Source organism: Sceloporus undulatus, chromosome 10 (genome assembly GCF_019175285.1).
Source record: "Sceloporus undulatus isolate JIND9_A2432 ecotype Alabama chromosome 10, SceUnd_v1.1, whole genome shotgun sequence".
In the NCBI taxonomy this organism is placed as follows: Eukaryota; Metazoa; Chordata; class Lepidosauria; order Squamata; family Phrynosomatidae; genus Sceloporus; species Sceloporus undulatus.
In genome coordinates this window covers 11,735,923-11,758,301 of record NC_056531.1, presented here as the reverse complement: position 1 = coordinate 11,758,301, position 22,379 = coordinate 11,735,923, and the positions used below count along the sequence as shown (strand labels likewise).

General features: G+C 46.3%; 2 protein-coding genes across 11 annotated transcripts in view; one reads left to right on the top strand and one right to left on the bottom strand.

Annotated features, from left to right (window-relative positions):
• LOC121916588 (wiskott-Aldrich syndrome protein-like) overlaps window positions 1-22,379 on the bottom strand; it is a 141,063-nt gene that overhangs the window by 87,520 nt on the left and 31,164 nt on the right. The gene's annotated exons all lie outside the window — the stretch shown is intronic.
• HIC2 (HIC ZBTB transcriptional repressor 2) overlaps window positions 1-22,379 on the top strand; it is a 121,208-nt gene that overhangs the window by 84,265 nt on the left and 14,564 nt on the right. For 7 of the 10 annotated variants that reach the window (XM_042441586.1, XM_042441587.1, XM_042441588.1 and 4 more), the window contains one exon: window positions 611-7,045. In XM_042441586.1, coding sequence (XP_042297520.1) covers window positions 648-2,375 — 1,728 coding nt within the window. In that variant the 5' untranslated portion in view covers window positions 611-647 and the 3' untranslated portion in view covers window positions 2,376-7,045. Of the gene's footprint in view, window positions 1-610; window positions 7,046-17,911; window positions 18,197-20,802; window positions 20,954-22,379 lie in introns of those variants that run through there. The other 3 variants (XR_006100879.1, XR_006100881.1, XR_006100880.1) reach the window with 2 other exon arrangements.

The following is a 22,379-nucleotide window of genomic DNA, read 5'->3' as shown; positions in this document are numbered from 1 at the left end:
TAGTTCAAAAGATCTGGAGGAAGCTGTATTTCAGGTATAGGATCCACCTTTTTAAATGTCACATGCTCCAACTTCCTGCTGTTCTCTGTTCTTTTGATAAATAATCATCCCTGTTTGGGGATCTTTGTTTGGGAATCCCTGACAATTGGGTTACAATTAGATGAGATTCTGGTAATTGTAGTCCATTCCAGGCTGAGTTCAGTCCTGAACAGAAGGTTACTGCAACATTTTATTGCAGGCCCCACTTGTTATTTATCTATCTATTCACTAGATTTATAGCCTGCCTTTCTCCCAGGATGGGATCCAAGGTGTGATATCAGACTGTGATTAGGTCTGTTGTGAGACTGACATTACGTTTAACAAACTTAAGTTTTCTCTTTCAAAGGCAATTTTTGAAAAATCATAGTCATGCAATTGATTTATTAAGTAGCTGTGGAGTATATGCAAGAATGGGAAATTTGCAGGTACTGTTTATTACTAAGAGAACAGGGCCCCAGTTGTATCTAGTTGTGTCTGTTTTTAGCTAAGCAATGTTTGGAGTATATGGAAGCAGATGTTGGCACAGATGGAAAATGCTCACCATTTCTGTACTTTCCGTCTTTTTCTCCAGGTGATAAGGTGAACAGTGAAAGGAAGAGAAGGTGGAGATGGAACTGCCAAATCATGCCAAACAACTGCTGCTGCAGCTAAACCAGCAACGAGCCAAAGGTTTCCTCTGTGATGTGATCATTGTTGTAGAAAATGCCCTCTTTCGTGCCCACAAGAATATCCTGGCTGCCAGCAGCATGTATTTCAAATCCCTTGTCCTGCACGACAACCTGATCAACTTAGATACAGACATGGTCAACCCAACCGTGTTCCGGCAAATCTTGGACTTTATTTATACTGGCAAGCTCTTAATGACCGACCAGCCTGGTGAACAGAACTTCAATGCTCTCCTCACCGCCGCAAGCTACCTCCAACTACCTGACCTGGCAGCCCTTTGCCGAAAGAAGCTGAAACGCAATGGGCGGTCTTTCGCTGGCAGGGCTGGCGGTGCCCCCAGCGTTGGAAGACCTCCTCGTAGCCAGAGACTTTCTACTGCTTCAGTCATCACTCGTTATTCAGGGTCAACTGAGGGGATGAAGGGCTCTCACTCAAAGGAGATGCCAAAGGGAAAGATCTCAGATGATGAGGTCTTCATCAGCAGCTCCAACCAAGAGAATTCTCATGCCTTCAATAGGGGAATTAGTAAGAATGGCGGAGACGGAAGCAGCAGCAGTGCAAATGGGAGTAGCGGGGACCAAGAACTTGGCCTCGACCTGTCCAAGAAGAGCCCCTCGCTTCCTCCAGCACCATCCCAGGATGACACACAACACAGCGAAAGCCTGCGTGGTTCCCCGCAACCTCCCTCAGCCCCTGCAGCCAACAGTGCCTCACCATTTGAAGAATCCATCGCCGGAGCTCCCCCTAGCCTAGTTGACAACTGCGAACCCATGGACATGGACTTGAGTGAGGACCGCCAGTCTCTTCTGGAAGGCAGCCAGCGAAAAAGCCTGCGCCACTCATCGCGCAAGAAAGAGTGGATCAAGAAGGACAGCATCTTTGACAGGAAGGAGGGTGGTGGCAAAGGCAGCGAGGAGAGCGAGGGCCTCCCCAATGGTATCCTTGTGGGCCCCTTGTGTAAGTCAGCAGAGCGGAGCCTCAGCCTGGGTGCCTATGGGTCAGAGCTGCCATTTGGATGCAAAGATGATGTGGAGAATGGCAAGGAGAACAGTGACGACAGTGGGCAGAGTGAGAGCGAAAGCGGTGGGCACACCAGCGCCAACTACGTCTACCGGCAGGAAGGCTATGAGCCAGTGGCCTTTGGGGACAACCTTTACGTCTGCATCCCCTGTGGTAAGGGCTTCCCCAGCTCAGAGCAGCTTAATGCCCACGTAGAGAAACATACGGAGGAAGACCTCTACATCAAGGAGGAAGGGACGTACGATGATGAGAAGGAGGAGGAAGCGGAGGATTTGTCCAACCCCAACCAGCCCTACACAACAGAATCCCGCCCCTTCAAGTGCTCTGTGTGCGAGAAGAGCTACAAAGATCCGGCCACCCTACGGCAGCATGAGAAGACTCACTGGCTGACACGGCCTTTCCCTTGCAATATCTGTGGCAAGATGTTCACGCAGCGGGGCACCATGACGCGGCACATGCGCAGCCACCTGGGCCTCAAGCCCTTTGCTTGCGAGGAGTGTGGCATGCGCTTTACCCGGCAGTATCGACTGACGGAGCATATGCGCGTCCACTCAGGGGAAAAGCCCTATGAATGTCAACTGTGTGGCGGGAAGTTCACCCAGCAACGCAACCTCATCAGCCACCTGCGAATGCATACCTCTCCTACATAAGCCAAAGACTCTGCAATGAGCTCGGAGCCCACTCGCCATAAACATAACCTTTTTCTAGACTTGCTGCTTTAAAACAAAACAAAACAAAAAACAAGGGTCATTCTGTTCCCTGTTCAGTCATAGGAAGTCTCAACCAAACAAACTTTCTCTTTCTTTCTTTCCTTCCTTCCTTACCCTCCTGGTTGTTCCCCTTTTTCCATATTTTTTAAATATATCCTAGTTAACAGTTAAGCTCCCTCACCCTATTTTTTTAAAGAGTTCTCCCCCCCCCCCCCCCACTTTTCACCTCTTAGGTCACATTGTATCACGAAATGCCACAGCCCTCCCTTGGCTTTCTTAGCACTTTGGAATTGCAACGAGAAAACTCAGCCACAGGTCCTCATCTCTTTTTGCCCCTGTCCCACCTGTAGCTCTCACTGACTGTACGCCTTCACATTCTTCATGACAGTTGTCCTTATGAGTTATCAGTGATTTTTTTTAAAAAAAAAATAGTGTTTTTTCCCCCCTAAATTGATAGACAACTTATAGCTCCTCTGAGAAAGACTGAGGCTACGGTTGAGTCCCGAGAAGGACGTGGTTTGGAAAGATTCTGCCTGAAGAGTCTTTGGATGCCATGCAGGGAGAACTGTCAAACCTGGGAAGGCAACGTTTCACAGGCATACATTCACATTCACACACACACCTCTTTGGCAGTGTTGGTGTTCATGCTTTGTAACCCCCATCTTCTCTCCTTTTCTCTCCTTTTCTTTCCTTCAACCTCTCTAGCTTTTTCCATGGCTGAACAGGGGCAGGGTGTCCTCCCCGGAATTTCTTTCAAGCGAGCAGGGGTCATCTTTATGTTTTGTTTTGTTTATTTTCCTACTAGTTTTGTATGAATACACTTTGCTTACAGGTACTTGTGTTATTAAGAGGAAAAAAAACCCATACACACAAACACGTGGTTAACATTTATGTAATTGTCGGAACTGGAACGCATGAGGTTACTACGGAGTGGGCAGGGAGTGGGTTTGCTGTAGGCTGGAATTGCTACGAGTTCCTTTCGGTACTTTTAAAAACAAAATTATTTTGTTTGTGTGCGTGTGTGTGTGTGTGTGCGTGCGGGGTGTGTGCGTGTGTGTGCGCATTTTCGCCTTTTTTATTTGTTTGTTTTCTCCCTCACTAACGGACGGGTCAGTATGGACGGCCCGTTCCCTTTGCTACCTCTTGAATTCATGAGAACAATAAGATGGTTAGTGAAATATTAGGTGTGGCGTTTTTTGTCCTTCCTCCCTTCCCCCCCCCCCCCCCCCCCACCCCATTGTAAGTAAGTGTACAGAGTAGAAACTAAATTAAATGTTAAGGGATTTTTACCACCTCGTCCTTCCATCAAGAAGTCAGCTAAAATAAAGATAGAAGCAAAAACTTGGCCAAAGAAAATAGGTAGATTATAAGCCAAAGGCCCAAGTGAATAGCCCTATAGTGGCCACTGGCTTTCACCAAATTACCATTTTTTTCCCTATCCATTGAGGAAACGTTTTGTTTTTTGTTTTAAATAAAAAAGAGCTTTTGGGCTCTTTCCAGCCTTGTTTATTGAACCTGGATGCTATGGGAGGAAGATGTCTCTTTGTCCGCTGCTTTCTGGCCACGTCTGGGTTAGGAGGTGATACATCGGACCGGAGAAGAGCGCAATGATGTAGCAGGCGATATCTTAACTAGGATCCAGAGTGCAATAAGAATGTGGGGGAAGCCCAACCAAAGTGTTTTCATACCCTCCCTTTCTGGGGAGGGTGTGGGTGTGTGGTTTTCTTCTTCTTTTTATTATTATTATTATTGTTGTTGTTGTCGTTGTTGTTGTTATGGAAATCTTAATGCATGCACACAAAGAAGTTGGATAAATGGAAGAGAAAATGCTCACTGCGTCTGTAGAAGATATCACCGCCAACAGCTGCTATAGGTTTAGGAGGAGAGGACAGGGTATCGCCTGCTATTTTATGGCCCCTCAACTTCGTTGGCGTGACCTTTCATAAAAAATAATAATAACGGCCCCCCCCCCCCCCTTTTGCTCCCTGCGGGTGGAGTGCGGTGGTAAAAATTTCGCAGTCCCTTTAGAAACGATCCTGTCTAAATTGAGTAAGGTTTACATATTTTTTGTTGTTTCCTCTTTAACTTTCTTGCTCAAAACCATTGTTCTTTTTATTATTATTATTATTATATTATTATTATGATTAATATTATTATTATTATTATTATTATTGGCAGGGCTCGCCGAAGCCCTGCATCTTTTTTTTCTTAAAAAAAGAAAAAAGAAAAAAAACTTTTTGTCTTTAAGTTTAGACCAAAAATAAATAAAGTAAATAAAAGTGAGCATGTTTCAACTAAAACAAAGATAACCTTTCATTCCCCCCCCACCCCTGTAACCCCCCCCAAAAAAAGCCGATCCTGTTAAGAAATAGTCTTTTTGTAAAATATTTGGAAAAAATAACTCAGTTCCAGAATTTCGTACAGTTCAGATGAAATATCACCACGTTGAGCCTGATCACGTTGCAGGGAATCTGCCCCGCCATATAATCCTTCATAACTTTACCTCACTTTTCATGAGGCTGGGTGCTGCTTCTGAACTCCATACAGCCCCCTGTTGTAGTGCCACCCTTTAGTTTTCCTCTCGGTTTTGTAGGCCGCTCTCAGAGCGCTCATCTGAAACCTCTTTCTCCTAGCTTATCCTAAAATGCTCTCTCTTTTAGGAAAAAAAATCACTCTTTTTAAAAATACGATTTGCTTTTGTGGGAAGCAATGAAGTCTAAACCTTTGCCTTGAGTTCTATGCATAGTACACACAGAGTTCCCAAATGGCGGTGGGGATTCGGCCCTTCTTTTTCCAGTGCAAGGGGAGAAGCCCATCTCTTACTATTTTCTAAGATGTTCCCATCCCTGAGCTGCAGGTGAACAAACATCCTTGCTGGCAATAGAGTCCCATGCCCTTACCCACAAAACCCAGAACTGGCACAACTGTTGTGCATGTACATACTCAGCCGCTGGTGCTTGCACCTATTTCTTTCTGTGGTCAGATTGTGGGGAAATCACATTGCACCACCATTATTCACCGCTTGTGGGTGTTGCTGTGGCAACATCCTTGGTTGGGTTGGTCCATTGTGTGCCAAAATAAGAAAACCCCACATCAGCTAATCTGTGACTGAGGATCATGGGATGGAAACCTTCCACTGCCAGCATTTTGCCAGGAGCCCAAAAGGAAAAGTGTGAAATGTCAGTTTCTCAACAGCATAGACCATCAGAATTTGGTTTGATCCAGCCCCAACCTTCTCAGATAATGCAGATCTTTTCTGCCTCTTGAGATGCCTTCAGAGCAGAGTCCTGAGCCAGAAATCTGGGGGCTGAAGTCAAGCATGGCGGTTCCTACCTCCCTCCAAAGTGACAGTGACCGTCTTCATTCCATGCCATAGTTTTTTGTGAAGACACACTACCTCCATACTTTCTCAGTTTTTCCAACTGGGATTAACCATGCATTAGTTACAACCAAGCTGAAGAGCTGGTGTTAAGGCCTGATCAGTAGACCTGCTGCTGAGCCAGGATAGCAGATGAATTCCAAGTGGTAGCTTAGAGACATAGTCACCTCCAGAGCTGGCCATAGGTAGCATCTACCCACTTACTTGGTGGCAAAGCCGACACCATGGGACCCATGTCCTTGTGCGGTTGTATGCCCATCAGAATAGGTTGCTGCTTGGTAAACGTCCATCATTTGTTATCCAAAGAGGAGCCCCCAGGTGTAGCTACTGCAGAAGTATATTTCATTCCCTCCGAATTGTATTAGACTTAACAATAGTTGTGTGTGGTGACGGGTGGGTGAAGGTATTAGGGTTGGTTTGGAGTTTGTTTTGCTTAAGGTTTGAAGTTTGGGGATCTTGGCGTTTCAGGATCCGATTTTTGTTGGGGGGGGGTTGTTCATTTTTTAAAAAAACTATCAAAGCAGCCTCCTTTTTTATTATTTCTCCCCTCAGCACTTAAAAAATGCGACAAAAAGTCTGTGTACAGCGCGAGTATTGTACAAAAAATGAAAAAAGCGTCTCCTTTTTTCTCCCTCCCCCCCTTTTGCGAACATAGTTGTGTAGAGTTGTGTTCCGTATGCCGAACTGATGACTTTCCCCCCCAAATTGTGACAATAATAATGAAAAAAAAACCTAATAATACTCAAAACTTCAGGGACTGTTCAGGGCTCATTTGAAAGGGTCCGGGCACTCAAAACTGCATTTGTACGACATAGTATTGTATCAAGCATTTTCTGTATTTTAATGAGAAAGCAAAACACTAGTTTCATATTTAAGATTTTAAGAGTTCTAGGGTTAGGGTGGGGAGGGAATTGCAATTTTTGTTCTTTTGGTTCTGTTTCTTTTCTTTTTTGTTCTGTTTTTGAGATACAAAAAGAGCCTCCTGGGGGATTTTTTTTTTTAATGTAAAGTTTCAGAGGCCTGGCAGCTTAACTATATGTTTTAGTCAGTTTAGATCCAGAATGTTTTCGGAGTAACAGGAGAGGATAATAAAGAATAAAGTTAGGGGGGGGGAAAGTTGTATTAAAAAGATAGCTCATACCCAAATTCACAAAAAAAAAACCTATTTTTTAAACCAAAGCACATTTGAATGAGTATGGAACCTCACTTGGCTCAGAAAAAAAAAAAGAATTAATATATTTATCTCATTGTTTACATAAACTTTTACAGTTACAGACCTCAACAGATCTTAGGGGCCAGTCAAAATTAATCTTTGCTTTTTCCATTGGTTTAGCTGTCGGGACAATTGGGTCCGGGGAGGGAGTTGATCGAAAATGGGAAACACCTCGCAATTCTACCAGAAGTCGTATCTGTATTCTGGAACATTTTGATGTGTGATTTCCGTTTAGAGATGGACTGGATTGCATCACGGGTGGAGGGCCTTTTGCAAAAGTGGGCTTGCATTTACTAAGACACCATTGTGCTAGAAAGAATGGTACCTCTTTTCGGGTTAGTTATATAAGGTACCAGGTGAAGAAGTGGTCGAGGAATGCAGAAAGTTGATGGATGTTTCATCCAGCAATCGGACCTCAGAGAGGACTAGCGGGAATGGCAAATAGTAGATAAAAACCAACAGGAAGGCATCTTTAGAGGGGAAGATGTGGGCACTTAACACCGGCTATAACAGCTGGACTGTCCTTTCTAGCCCCCTGCTAATGGGGGAATTGCCAAAAAACCAGCCATGGGCTACTCAGGAGCCACACGGCATTTGCAGAAGGCACCAAAGAGCTTCTGAGAAGTAGCTTTATCTTGGGCATGAGTCACCAAAAGGAGCGCGGGCCTCCTGGCTGGTCCTCTGTGCCACCCTGAACTGCTTGCCAGTAGGAAAGGGCTTGGCAATCCAAATGAGATCAGATCTTGGGTAGCTGGTGCCCTCCTTGGGTTTGGAGGCATGGGTTCTTATACCAAATTGGTTAGATTCTATCACCCTTTGACTCACGGGGACGGACACACACTCCGATGGGACGCTTCTTATTGTTGGTGGGGCTTTTACGTGGAAATCTTGGAAACTGGAGGCCTGCCCAACCCAGTTCACAGTCTGGCACATGCTCCCCAAGGTGAACCTCACTCTCCAAGCAAGGCCTTGTGTGTGGCGGGGTTCTGGACAACCTAGCGCACAACAAAAGACTTGAAGGCCATTGAGAGCCATGCCTTACCCTGCGATGGCAGTATGTTTCTCCTCCGACGGCTTTATCAGACTGTGACCTGGGTTGGGTGGATCTCAGGTTTGTAGTCCTTTTATGTGTGGAAGCATTCCTTGTGTATTCTTTTTTTTTCCCCTAAAGGAAAAAAAAGAAGAAGAATCCAACAGACATACAAAGTATTTCTGTATTAAAACGGCATGCTTGGTTTTGCATTGTTTCGGTAAAAGTAAGAATGAGCATTGAAGTTTCCGAAGCGCCTGCTCCCCCAAGTCATACAGGATTCCCAAAGCGGCAGCTCTTGTTTAAGTGAGCGCTGTTTTTATCCTACATGTTTAATGCCAAAGCCACCCCATCTGTCTATAAAAATCTATGGGGTGAGAAGCGTCGGGGAGAGGCTTGATGGAAAACAAACGCATTAATTTTGCCTGGTCTTGAATATCTTAACAAAGAATGGTGCAAACACTATTTGACAGTGTTGTTTTTTGTATCAATATGTATGTGCAGTAATGAATGTATTTATTTCTCAAGATTCTGTATGCACAGTTTTGCAAGGAGAAGAAAAGAAGAAGAAGAAAAAAATAAACTCAGAGCATTTGCAAAAGGAAAAAAAAAAAGATGTGTCCGCAGGGTCTTTGCTACAGGATTTCAAAAAAAACAACAAAAAAAACCCAAAAAAAAGAAAAAAAAAAAAAAGTGTTTAAAAAAGTTTTAAAACTTAAAAAAAAAAAGAATCTCAGAGACTCTCAGCATAGCCATAAACCATAACCTGTGAAGACAATACAAAGACTGGACTTTTGTAGCTTTTTTTTGCACAGAAGACAAATTTGTTTTTGCTGTATTTAAATGTTTCCAGTTACGGTGTCACTCTTATACAATTTCTTGTCTTCTTTTTTTCCCTCTCATATGTCCGTATGTGTGCGCGTGTGTATATGTGTGTGGGTGGGTGTGAGCAAGCGTGACAAAAGAAAAAAGCACTGATTTTGAGCGGTGCAGGTCAAAGTCTGGGTTAGCAGTATTTTTTATTTTTCACCATGTCACTTCTGTTCTGAAACACAGGAATGTCAGACCTGAAGCGGGAAATGCCTTGGGATGTTCTGTAAACGAAGGGGAAAACGTGAGATCTGGTGGAGGTTTTTTCCCCGCCCGTTTTCTGTTTGGTTGTTCAATGGAAGTGTGGCAAAACTGGAGGAGAGAACATGCCGGCACAGGCCTCATTTGCCTTGGCTCTTTTTCTTTTTTTGGCGTCTGAATGAGGGAAAGGTCCGAATGCCTTCCAACCTGCTCCTACCATTTTCTTAAGCCTTCTCAAATGTTTACAGCGCAAGCAATAATGGTCAAATGTTTTGACAGATAGATGGGGCTCCTTAGAGATTAGCGGTGAAAAAAGGTTTTTTGTTTTTACAGTGGTTGTGCATTGAGTTGATCCTCTTCTGCAGGGCTTCCCATCCTACCCATCTGCTCAGGGGCTGTATCTGGCTTTGCGTCATCGGACAACATTTGTCCAGTTTCCCCTATAATTCACTATAGCTATTGTAAGTGTCAGTGGACCGCACCACATATCAGCCTGCCTGGCTAAAGCTGGGTGGGCCTTGGTTGTCGGTCTTTCAACTCAGAGGTCTTGTGTGGGATGCGCAGTCTGCAAAGCGACCCTGCGTTGCATCTGGATGCTCTGCTCTTCTGAGAAGAACCAAGCCGATCCTAACCTCAAACTGGAAATGGGGCTGCTTACGGCCAAGCAAACGTTTTGGTCAGTGTTCTGCTTTAGACGTTACATTGAAAAGATCCTAGGTAAACGTTAGACACAAAGATGCAGGTGACTATCAAGGTGGCTCCCCTTTCCTCCAGCAAAACAATCCCCGTCTTGGGGATTAATAGGGAACAGAGAAGGCTATGTGTTTAGGACTGGCCTGCCCTTACCCTGCTCTGAATTCAAGTCTGCAAAGGGATGTTGTAGCACCTTTGAGAGTTACTGAAAGAAGTTGGTAGCACGACTTATCATAGACTTGAGTCTACCCGAGCATTTGTAGGCTTGAGTCTACTCAACCTTTCGTAGACTTGAGCCTACTCAATCTTTCGTAGACTTGAGCCTACTCAATCTTTCATAGACTTGAGCCTACTCAACCTTTCGTAGACTTGAGCCTACTCAAGCTTTCGTAGACTTCAGCCTACTCAAGCTTTCGTAGACTTGAGCCTACTCGAGCTTTCATAGACTTGATTCTATAGGGAGCTATGCATCTGAGGAAGTAGGCTCAAGTCTATGAAAGGTCATGCTACCAACGTCTTCCAGTTTGTCTCAAAGGTGCTACAAGATCCCTTTGCAGACTGATTTTTCCAGACTAGCCCGGCTATGTCTGGGTTGAATCCTGCTCTGAATTGTCCACCTATTCTTCTTTCTGGACAGGGTTCCCAAGACATCTTTGCTTGGCAGGGAGAAACAGCCAGATGGGAAATGTCCCTCCTTTCTCATGTTTCTCAGCAGGCAGCTCTTGGCTTTTTACAAGGCCATCATGATCACGTCCTAAATGTCGGCCCAGACGAAATCAGCCCTTGGCCCATTTCCATGGTGGGCCTAAAGGCAATAAAACAATCCAAGGAAATTAAGGGAATATTTATGCAAAAACTCTTGTCCAAGGAGCCTCCATCCCCCAAACTTCTAAAGGGGGGGGGGGACTGTTTACTGCAGAGATTTTTAAACTTAATAGATGACTTTGCAAGGAGGGCAAAAGAGCCTTTTCACGTTCCTCTGCTAGTTTACATTGCTACCGCTGATAAGGGCCAAAACTCTTGATGCGATGTAACGCAAGCTGATCTCGGGTCACTCCGTCTCTTTGGTCTCCCTGTTAGCAACCTCTGTCTTGGCCCGATTTTGGGTCCCAGGCCATCATTACGGCTGGCTCCTTTCTCCAATTCTGGAACAGCTTCCAAAAAAAACCCACTCCCTTCTGGGAAGGAAGAGGCTACTAGGCTCTGGAGGGAGATTTTGATACTGTGGCAAGCTTCCTTTCTGTGAGCATGTAGCTTCATGTGTTATGGGGAGGAATCCCCTGTTCTACCTCACTTTACCTCCAGTGGATGTTGCAATACTTTATTGTTATTCCTCTTACTCTTCTTCTTCTTCTTCTCATTTTAAAACTCAGAGTTCTCGGAAAGGACCTGGAGAATGGGAACCCCTTTTTGTAAGCGTCCGACTCTTCCTTTCGGAATGCCCTCCTTTTCCTTCCCAGCGACATTGATCCGTCGACTGGCATATCTCAATTCATGCAGGAATAACATGGATAACCCTCCATTTAAAGAAAGGCAGGTTGGGGAAAGTCATAGTTAGTCATTTTGTAGCTTTTGCTTTTACTCCCAGATAGGTGATTATATATATATGTGGCTTTTTTATATCAATTACCTATAATTTGACCAGTCACAAGGTATTGACAGTAACTGCATGGGCCCCGTTTTGACTGTGAAATTGTGCATATATATGTATTTTTCTCCTTCAGGGAGGGGAGAGCAAAGGCCTCATTTGGATTATTGCATTATTATTTTTATTTTATTTTTAAAGTTCAGCTGGAAGAACAACGATGTGCTCCCCCCCCCGTCTCTCCTTTTTAAGCCTTAACTGTCTCTGTCAAACCCAGAGCCCCAGATGTTTCCTCAAGCATGGCTGACATTCCTGTTCCAATGTTCTGTTCATTTCCTTCAAGAGCTTGAATTCAGGTCAAGAGTTGCAGGACGCTGTGGCTGCAACTCGAGTGTCATACGGGGAGGGGGGGTTTAAGAAAGAAAAAATACAGAAATTATAAGATGATCTCAGCATTCAGTAATTTGCAGTCTTAATGTACAGTGATGAGAAACTGTTATTTTATGAACTTTTCATTAAAAGGTTGATTGAAAATTGCAATCTTGGCTTTGCACATCTCTTTAAACTCTGCGGTGGGATGAAAGGTGGGATTTGGGCATTTGCCTTTATATTATATGCTGCTTGCAGGCTTCTCAGAAGCATCATGCTAGCCATTGGGCAAGGCAAAGGAGATGCTATTCTAGAGAGCCTTTAGAATCAAACCATGTTTGTGTTACAAACCATGTTACAGATCTCTCCCTACCACTGCCATCCTCATTCTCAACATGGCATATACCAGTAATTTCCTAAGAGATTTCCCATCCCAGCAAGAACCAGGTGTAGACTTGAGGCTAAATCCAGTTTCAGTCCCAATTAAAAAAGAATCGTTTATTTACTTGCAGGCACCAGATCCCACCTGATCTTGGAAGCTAAGCAGGGTCAACCCTGGTTAGTCCTCAGACAGGAGACCGTCAAGGAATGCCAGGTGCTGGGGGCTCCATTTCAGAGGAAGGAACTGTCAAAACCACGTCTTGAGTATTAATTGCCTGAGAAAAGCCTATGAAACTTATGGGGGTCACCACAAGTTGGCAAGTGACTTGGCGGTGGCAGGTATACACACAGAGGAATGGGGAGCAAGCGTTGCATGCAGCCCCAGGCCCACACTTTGCTTGCCTCCATTTTATAGGGAACTCGGCAATATTATGAAAAGGAGAATGGTGGGGAGAGGAAGCTTGCACATTTCCTATTAAATCCTCTCCCCATTTCCACTCTGCAGAGTGCAACTAACTATTTTGGGCTTCCACTCTAGTTGCATGTAAATATGGCTAAATCTATGATTTAGCAGTAATAATGCCTGGGCATGTTTCCAAAAGATCTCCCCAGCATCCAAGTGTTGGAAAGGCAGCCAAGAGCAGCCTCACTCTATATATCTCCATCTCCAAACCAGAACAGTTCCAGTCCTGTCCTGAAGTTCCATTCCCTACAAGGCCATGCGACCCAAGCACAATATTTAGAGATGATTTCCGGTGTTGTAATATTGTCTCAATGCAACGCTTCCCCACCAGCCCCTTTCGCTTTTACTCCAGCTGCCTCTAACAATCCCCAACAAGCCGTCTTCCAGCCCTCTTTCTTTAAGATGCATTCATTTCCCTCCCCCTCCAAGGCATCTGCAGGGCTGACTATATATTTTCAAGTGAGTATAGGAGCTTTGCATGTAGTCGGTTAAGTCCCCCCTCCCTCCTCCCCATTCCTGGCAGGTTGCAAAGTCAGCAGTGCCTGGTTTGAAAATCCACTTTATCTGTCCTTGGAGATGTGCTTCACCCAACAAGGTTAAAGAGAAGGACAGGGGGAATAAGATGAGGAGCCATTGCAGGGTTAAGGGGAGGAAAGCAAACAGAGGAGTTGGGCTGAGACCCTTGAAGACTGTGTGCATGTACCCACATGCACCCCTTCATTGTATAATGGGAACAAATCTTGTAAATCCCATAGTGGTTGTGATGTTATCCATTATTGAAACACAGGTGGGGTTGGAGGTAAATCCCCCCCTCCGCCCTTTCCATCCCTGGCAAAGCCATTTTGAAATATCTGCATCTTTGTTGCGTAAGGACAGTAGATCCGTTCAGACAAGCCCCATTACTCATAAATGTCAATGCTGGGGCAGTAGGGTAGGCTTGAACCTGCTCTTACCAATAGGCCTGCAATTGGCAATTATGGGCCCAAACAGACAGGCCAAAATAAAACTGCTTTGCGTCACCTTGGAGGTATGCTGTTTAAATGACACACGTATTTTAAGAGGCCAGAAGCTGCGCCAAAGCTGCGCTCTAGTCCTTATGACTGGAGCGTGGCTTTGGCACGGCTTCTGGCTTCTTAGGACTCATGCAGCATTTAAACATCATACCTGCAAAGTGACCCGAAGCAGCTTTATTTTGGCCTGTCTGTTCGGGCCCTATGAGATGGGATCCTACGTATGGCCATCAGCACTGTCCACACACAACCTGGTGTACAGTGATGCTGCAGTCATAGGGTTGCCATACGTCTGGACCGCCAAACCGGGGAAAATGTAGGACAAAATTTTCAAATGTAGGACACTTTTTTTGGTGTGTCCTACATTTGAATAGGAGCCTCACTGAGGGGAGGCTTTCCCTTGCTGGCTGGGCCCCAGGCCTCGCCACGATTGCGGTGGGGAGCGGAGCCCAAGCGGCGAGGGAATCCTTCTCTGAGGGGAGTCTTTCCCTCGCTGCCTGGGCCCTGGGCCTCGCCACGATCGCGGCGGGGAGTGGAGCCCAAGGGGTGAGGGAATCCTCTCAGGGATGCTTTCCCTCGCCACCTGGGCCCTGGGCCTCACCACAATCGCGGCGGGGAGCAGAGCCCAAGCGGTGAGGGAAAGCCTCCCTCAGCTTACCATATCCCACCTGGGGGCGGGGGCAATCCCGGGGTCGGGGGAAAACCGGGGCTGGACCGTGCGGACCCGCCCCAAACTGGGAAAGTCCTGCCCCCAGGCGGGATATGGCAAGCCTATGCAGCAGTCACAACATTGTGAGTTCGATCCCAGAGGGCTCCAAGGTTGACTCAGCCTTCCATTCTTTCGTAGGTCGGTCAACTGAGGACCCAGCTTGTTGGAGACAATTGGCTAGCACACTGTAAACTGCTTGGAGAGTGTGAGTTCACAGTGAAGCGGTATAGAAATGTAGATGCTAAATGCTACAGTGGGGAACCTTTGGCTCTCCAGATGGTTTGGACTTCAGCTCTCAGAAGCCTCAGCCAACATGGTCTGTGGCACTGGTTTGGTAGGAATTATATCCCTCTCTCTTCTGGAGACCTAAAGGTTCCCAACCTCTCGAATTAAGTATTTAAACTCCAGGATTTGCCGCCCTGCAATGTTGTGATGACCACTAACTTGGATGGATGGCCTTCATGGAGGTGGACCAATCCATGGAGGAAAGCTCTGCCCAGAATAGCTGAAAAGATTGAGATTCCCCTCTAGTTGTTTTTTTTTCCCCTCCTTGTTGCGTGCTTCATTTTGGACGAATGGTGCTCCCAAGGCGTACCTGTCATGGGGTTTTCTTGGTGAGATTTGTTTAGAGGGACTTTTCCTTTGCCTTCCTCTGAGGCTGAGCAGAAGGGGATTTGAACCCTGGTCTCTCAGGGTCCTAGTCCAATGCTCAAACCACTACACGACACTGACTCTTTTCCTCCTGTATGCCAGTTGCTGAGAAGTACAAGCAGGAGGGTGTTGTGATGCTCGTGGGCTTCCCTGGGGAATTTGTTGGCTACTGTATGAACAGAATGATGGATGGGACAGAGGCTTTAACCTGGCACAGAGTGAGGCCCATTCATACCTCCCTTGGAGTCCAGAATCTGAGCACAACCATGGCAAGGCCACTTCTTTTGTACCTATATGAAGTATTTCCTACTGGGGGAACTCCCAAGAAGGGCATTTTTCCCTCTCACAATCTTAATGGGCAAATGGGTTGGTACGGAAGGAGGTGGCCTTTCAGATATTTGGATGCCAACCTGTTCAGGGCTTTAAAAGATCAGTAGCAGCACCCTGAACTGGGCAACTAGGCAGCCAATTTCATCTTTTCAGAACTGATGTGATAAGAAACCCATTGGAATTCAAGTCCTGGATCGGACTTCCAAATCATCTCCAAGGGTAGTCCCACCTATAATGCATTACCCTTCGCAGTGGTTCCAAAACTGGCCTTCCAGCAGTTTTCAACTTCAACTCCCAGGAGCCCCAGCCAGCTTGGCCAACAGTCGGGAATTCTGGGAGCTGGGCCCCAAACATCTGGAGGGCCAAAGTTTGGGAATCACTGCATTACAGCAATCCAGTCAAATAATCCGTCACTTTTACATGTGCCGAGCTGCCTTATATCGTGTGATGCCAGCTGCCAAATTGATACTACTTAATGCTGGCACGTCTACTTTCTAGCAACCGCATTAAAAAAAAGTTGCTGTCTTTTACAGAATGTTCTTGATCATGCCCCTCAACTTGGCTTTTGCTTTGCTTTTGCAAAACCCGTGTCAGCATTTCCACAAAGGGCAAAAGTGTGCCAGTTGTTGCTTGGCACTGAGTTGCCAGCTTTGCTTTAAGGAGAAGCCATTCATTATGTTTCTTTTAGATACAGTGTACCAGGGCTTGCTTTCTTCTTAGCCTTGTTTAATTTCATTTTCTGGTGCATCAGAGCTGAGCATCAGCCTTTTCCCCATGTGTGTGCGCATGCCCTTTCAAGTCGCCTGTGGACCTAGGGCAAACTCATGAATTTCCTAGGGTTTTCTTAGTCAAGAAATACTTGAGATATGGTTTTGACAGTTCCTTCCCCTGAAATATAGCACGTGCGATTCATTGGCTGTCTCCCATCCAAGTACTAACCAGGGCTGAGCTTCGCTTCTGCAATCGGACTGAATCTGGTGCCTTTAAATGTGTGTGTATATGCCTTCAAGTCTTGTGTTGACTTACGGCAACACCATAAATTTTTCATAGGGTTTTCTTAGGCAAGGAATATTCCAAGGTGCCAATTCCTTCCTCCCAAATGTAGCCTACAGTCCCTGGGATTCCTTGGCAGTTTCCCATCTAAGCATTAACCAAGGATGATCCTGCTTAGCTTCCAAGACCAGGCGGGATCTGGTGCCTTTCAGGAATTCGGGCCTTAAGATTTTCTCAGGCAAGGGAATACTCGAAGGTGGTTTTGCCAGTTCCTTCCTCCCAAATGTAGCCTACAGCCCCTGGCATTCCTTGGCGGTCATCCATCTAAGTACTAGCCAGGGATGACCCAGCTTAGCTCCCAAGATCAGATGGGATCTGGTGCCTTTCCCTATCCTTCCCCTCCCACACAGCGATTCACATCCCTCCATCAGATAAGTCTTGGTCCCAAGGCTTCTCCGCTTGGCCTTGCTGGTACTTTTCCTTCCCTCTTGAGCAACATCCTGTGGCTTCTTCATCTCAAGCATCCCATCTTTTACAACCCTCCTTTTACAAGCCTCTTTGGTACATTCACCAGCTGCATTTTTTCTTCCCCCTTGCCCTCTTCCCAGCATCAGCATAAGATCACATTTTTTGGCGCCTGGAGTGGCAGTGCCTTCGGATGCTCTGCATGCTCTGGAAGGCCTTTTCTCTTATTGAGATGAAGCCTTATCGAGATGGAGCTGTACATGTTGGGCCCTGGAAGGACAGCAAGAGCGCCACGCATGCCTGCCATGTGGCCCAGGGTGGGGGCCATCCGGACGGGGATCATCTGGAATGTGATACTTTTATTGGACCAACCAAAATGCACAAGAGACGTGATCACCCAAACAGCAATCACTTTATTAGACCAACCAAAATGCACAAAAGACATGATCCCCATACAGTGATCGCTTTATTTGACCAACCTTGAGTCCCTATATTGGGAGAAAGGCAGGATATAAGATAATGATGATGATGATGATGATGATGATGATGATGACGACAACCACCAAAATGCGCAGAAGACATGATCCCCAAACTGTAATATCTTTAATTGACCAAACAAATGATGTGTCGTGTATTTTGTGCATTTTGATCGGTCAAATAAAGGTATAACTGTTTGGGGGATTTGGGATGCTATTGTACTCAACATTCCCAAGATGCCCACAGGTCCCAAAAGGCGAGGGAGCCTGAAGATAGCATACAGTCCTTGACATGGCATTCCCTCCTCACATCTGGAGCTCCAAGAGGCCAAAGGTGGGACCCTTTTGAAGCAGAGAGCATTTTTCCAGAGACGTTTGTTACCTCCCCAACCTCTCGCTTTAGGACTCTGTGACCTTTTTCCAAGACTTTTTGTGGTCACCAGATCCTTCGGGGTGGAACTGGATCTGTTTGACTGGCAGTGGCTGGTGGCCAGCCGCAGCTGCTCTGTCTTCCACCCCCTTCGCCAAAGGCCGACACAGTGGAATTGCACAACCCAAACCTGATCTGTATTTTCCACTGTTTTTGCCTGGCAAAATAGGCCTCCCTCCCCCCCCGCTCCCCTGACCAGCTGTTTTCCATCTTTACGCAGGAAACATGCATCTTTTTTAAAACACACACACACAAATCCACTTTATTTTCCTCCCAAAGCTCTTGGCTTTATGAGAAAAGTTCTCCTCCAGGATGCTGGGGGCAGGCCATGGCACGGGGAGATAGCTGTGGAATAAGGTGCCATGCCAAGCCTTGGCACTGCCTCCAAAAGTTCAGGTGAGCCTATGGTCTGGGTTCCAGGAGCAAAGGCCCCGAGAGGAGTTGCCATGTGTGTTTCTCCTTCCATCTCGAAACCATCTCTCAACAGCAGCTCATCACAAGTGGCGCAAACTGGTATGTTTTCCTAATCCCCTCTTTTTCAGCCACAGAACCAAGAACACTTGGAAGACAGCTGGCATCATAGCGTGCCCTGCTCTCCTTGGTCCATTTGCCACTTGGCTCTGTCCTTGAGTGCAGTGGCCAACCTGGGTCAGGGCTTGAAGGGCTTCCAGTCGGTTGTGAAATTCGCTGCTGCTGTGGGTCCAAAGTGCCCGCCATATGGAAGGCATGGTTGGCAACCCTTCCTTTGCAGCAAGACTGTCATCATCATCAGAAGTGGGGCAGAGGAGCCCTAGGTGCACCAAGGCAGGCTGGTCAACCTTTTGAGATGAAGGAGGCCATGCATATTATCCTATCAACTGGGGTGGGGAAGCTCAGGCCCTTGGGCCCAGGGGCATCATTAGAGGAGGGCAGGTGGTGCGGGCCACACTGGGTGGCACCCCAGAGAGGGGTGTTTGCCTTCTGATTTGGACTATATTGCCATGGCTCTCCATGGGGACTGCCAGAGACTGAATGTCCTGGCAAGGACCCAATCTACCCACCCAGAGGCACCTGGGATGCTGTTGGCATGCCATGGCAAACTTCTGGTGGCCTCTCCCATTGCTGAATGGTTCTTAGACCCCCTTTGAGACCTGCAAACAAGATAGGTAGATCAGAACAACCTGGGACACAGATAATCCCTTCGGGTCTCCCGGTCCCCCAGCCGTTGGTGCAAGTAAACCAGAGACCTCCTTTTGGATAGGTGTCATCCATCCTGTATCTGAGCCTTTCATTGATTTTTATTTGATTTTTCCCTACCCGGATGTAATATCTTACATTTCTCCCTGTTGAAATTCATTGGGTGAGTTTGGGCCCAGTTCCCCGATCTGTGAAGGTCATTTGGAATCCTGATCCTGTCCTCTGGGGGATTGGCGATCCTTCCAAACTTGGTGTCAGTGGCAAATGTGAGAGGCGGGCACCTTCTCTGAGAGAAATCATCTGTCCATACCAAAATGACGACGTGTCGAGAGAGAGACTGGCTGACTCTGGGAAGCAGCCTCACTTGGGGACCAGCCTTCTGTGGGTGACTTGGCTCACTCTAGGACTCTTCCTTTGCATACTTTGGTGTGGCCAACCCTCCCTTGGAAAGCTGGCTCTTTTCACACTTTAGGCAGGTGGCGCAGCAACATTCCTAGGCGAGAAGACATTGTGAGTTGCCCTCTCAGTGAATGGACCACCACACTGTGCCCAAGGTTGTGCCACATGCCACTTGTCCTTGTGGCTGAATCTTCAGGATCTCTAGAGACTGTCGGCATTTTCTTTCGAGGCAAAGATGCATTTTTTAAAATTTAATATTAAATAAGGAAAAGGTGAGTGTGTTTTTTTAAGTGGGGGGATAGTTTCACAAGGGTTCCCCATTCCCGGAAAGCATACATTTCCAGAAATCTCATGACTTCGAAAGCAGCTCTACTTGGCGTTTGGCTCAGCCTCTGCCAGCCTAGTTGTTGTTGTCGTTGTCGTCGTTATGTGCTTCAAGTTGTTTCTGACTTATGGTGACCCTAAGAGGGTTCTCTTTAGCAAATTTCTTCACAGGGGGGCAGGTGGGGGGCAAGCCTCATCCCAGAGGGGAAGCAGCTGGCACACCTGGCTCAGAAGAAACCAGCCCGGGTGGAAATGCGGCGGATTGCATCATTGTCTTGCACGGAAGGTTATTTCCTAATGGTTCTCTGGCAGCATCTCTCCTTTAGCCCAGAGGGAAACAAAATGGGCCATTGTTCATCTGCATCTTTTATATGTGTGTGTGTGTGTGTGTGTGTGTGTAAGGATACACCTGTGGAAATTGCTTGAGTGCCAAGCTCCGGCGCTTGCAAATAAATTGTGCTTAACACAAACCGGAGCTGCACCCAAATGTTGCTGAGCAGAGTGATGCCCGTTCAGAATGCCAGCCATTTCCTTTCCAAAATGCTCCATCACATTCCCATGCCCTCCCAAACAGTATTTCTGTATTTGTGCAGCCACAAGGTTGTGAGTTCAATCCTGCAGGGCTCCAGGATTGACTCAGCCTTCCATCCTTTTGTAGATCGGTCAAATGAGGACTCAGCTTGTCAAGGGCAATTGGCGTACAGATTACCAACCGCTTAGAGCAGTGGTTCTCAACCTTTGGGCCTCCAGATGTTTTGGACTTCAATTCCCAGAAGTCCCAGTCTGTATGCTCATTGCTCAGGAACTCTGGGAGTTGAAGTCTCAAAAATCTAGAGGACCAAAGGTTGAGACTATGAAGCAGTATAGAAATGTAAATGTTATTTCATCCCCACTGAGCAAGAGTTTTCATTGAGCTGCTGGTTCTTATCTCCTTGCTGTTTCAGTTTTTCCAAGAAACCCCATGATAGTTTCACCTTCAGATCTCCAGAAGTGGGAAATTACTTGAAGGCACACCACCACAACATCTCTTTCAGATATTTCTCTGGCTATTTGGACAGAGATTTGCGGAGTGTGGGACCCAATTTTGCAGTATCGCCCAGAGTGGTGGACTTCCCCAAGGTCACTTTTTGGTTTCCAAAGGAGAATGCACTGTGCGCATGATGTGCTTTCTTTCCCTGGTTTGTCTCTGGATTTCTTTCGTTCTCTTTTGTCATTCAAAGAGAAACTGAAAGAGGTCGGGAAGATCCTTGGAAGGAAAAAAAGGGACAGAGAAGAGGAGATGAACTGCAGCAGAGAAATGTCGGCAAGGAAAAGAGTAGAGATTGCAAGCAACGCCGATACCGGAACGGTGTGTTGCAGAGAGTACCTTTGGTGAGTTGTTATTGTTTTCAAAAAAGTATCAATTATGTATGTAAGATTCAGATTTTTTATCATGGGCCATTGTTGATGGGAACGGATGGTTGTAATGGTCTGAGTGTTGGACTAGGACCAGGGTTTGAATCCCCACTCAGCCACAGAAACCCACTGAGTGGCTTTAGGTAAGTCACACACTCTCAGCCTCAGAGGGAGGCAAAGGCAACCCTCTCTGAGCAAATCGTGCCAAGAAACCCTGTGACAGGCGCACCATAGAGTTGCCATAAGTTGACTTGAAGGCATGCAACAACCATTGTTGACAGGGAGAGCAGGATGGCTTTGGCTTCGTATAAAGGGGTTTATTTATTTATATTTATATTATTTTATTTTTATCCTGCCTTTCTCCCAAAGTGGGACCCAAGGCAGCTGACAACATACGTAAAACACATTAAGGCAACAATTCAAATCGTACAATTCAAATCAAAAAAATATTTTTAAAAATTACAAATATAAAAATTGAAAACATACCAAGTTAAAAATAATAATCTAAAACCAACCCTCTGTATCCTTTCTTTTTTAATTCATAGAATTACAGTTTTAAAAATGAAAATTGACACCCCCCCTTTTGAACGTAACATGAACATAAGGGGTTTTTTTTGGCCAGTAAATGTCACATCGCAGAACTTGTGATCTCTGGAAAGAAGCGCACTCAAAGAAAGTGGCATCAGTGTGCAACGGATGAGGAACACGTGTGCATGGATTGCACCTGGATTGTGAAAAAACCTGCCTTGCTCCCTTTGCGCAGTCCCTCGAGCGCCGTCGCAGTGAGACATTTGTTTGTTGCCAAGTTTCTGCAGTTGCTCAGGCCATCTGCATCTCTCTTGTCGAACTGGCTTGGTTCTCCTCACCCCCGACACACACACACACCTTCGGTCCACACCTGAGCGCAATGCTTGTTTGCCAAGCTTCACGCCTGGGGTGAATTTTTTTGCCGTCAAATTGTCATGCTCCTTTCCCCCATTTCCTCCCTTTGCTCCCTCGAGTCATTTATCTGACTGTGACGCTCTCTTAGATGTGTTTCATTCAAGAAAGGGAAGTAGGAAAAACAGTGGGCTCTCCACGTTCGCTGGGTTTAGGAACACAGGACCCCCATGTAAGTGGAAAAACCACAAACAAAAAACCTGTGATAACACCTCTCTAGGAATCTCTAAGTCCTCTAGAGCAACATCTGCTGGACGTTGACCATAGGATTGCACTGGAGGACTTATAAATGCCAAGAGAAATGTTCTCTCTAGGAATCTCTGGGTCCTCCAGATCAACATCTGCTGGAAGGTGACCATAGGATTGCACTGGAGGACTTACAAACGCCAAGAGAAATGTTCTCTCTAGGAATCTCTGGGTCCTCCAGATCAACATCTGCTGGAAGGTGACCATAGGATTGCAC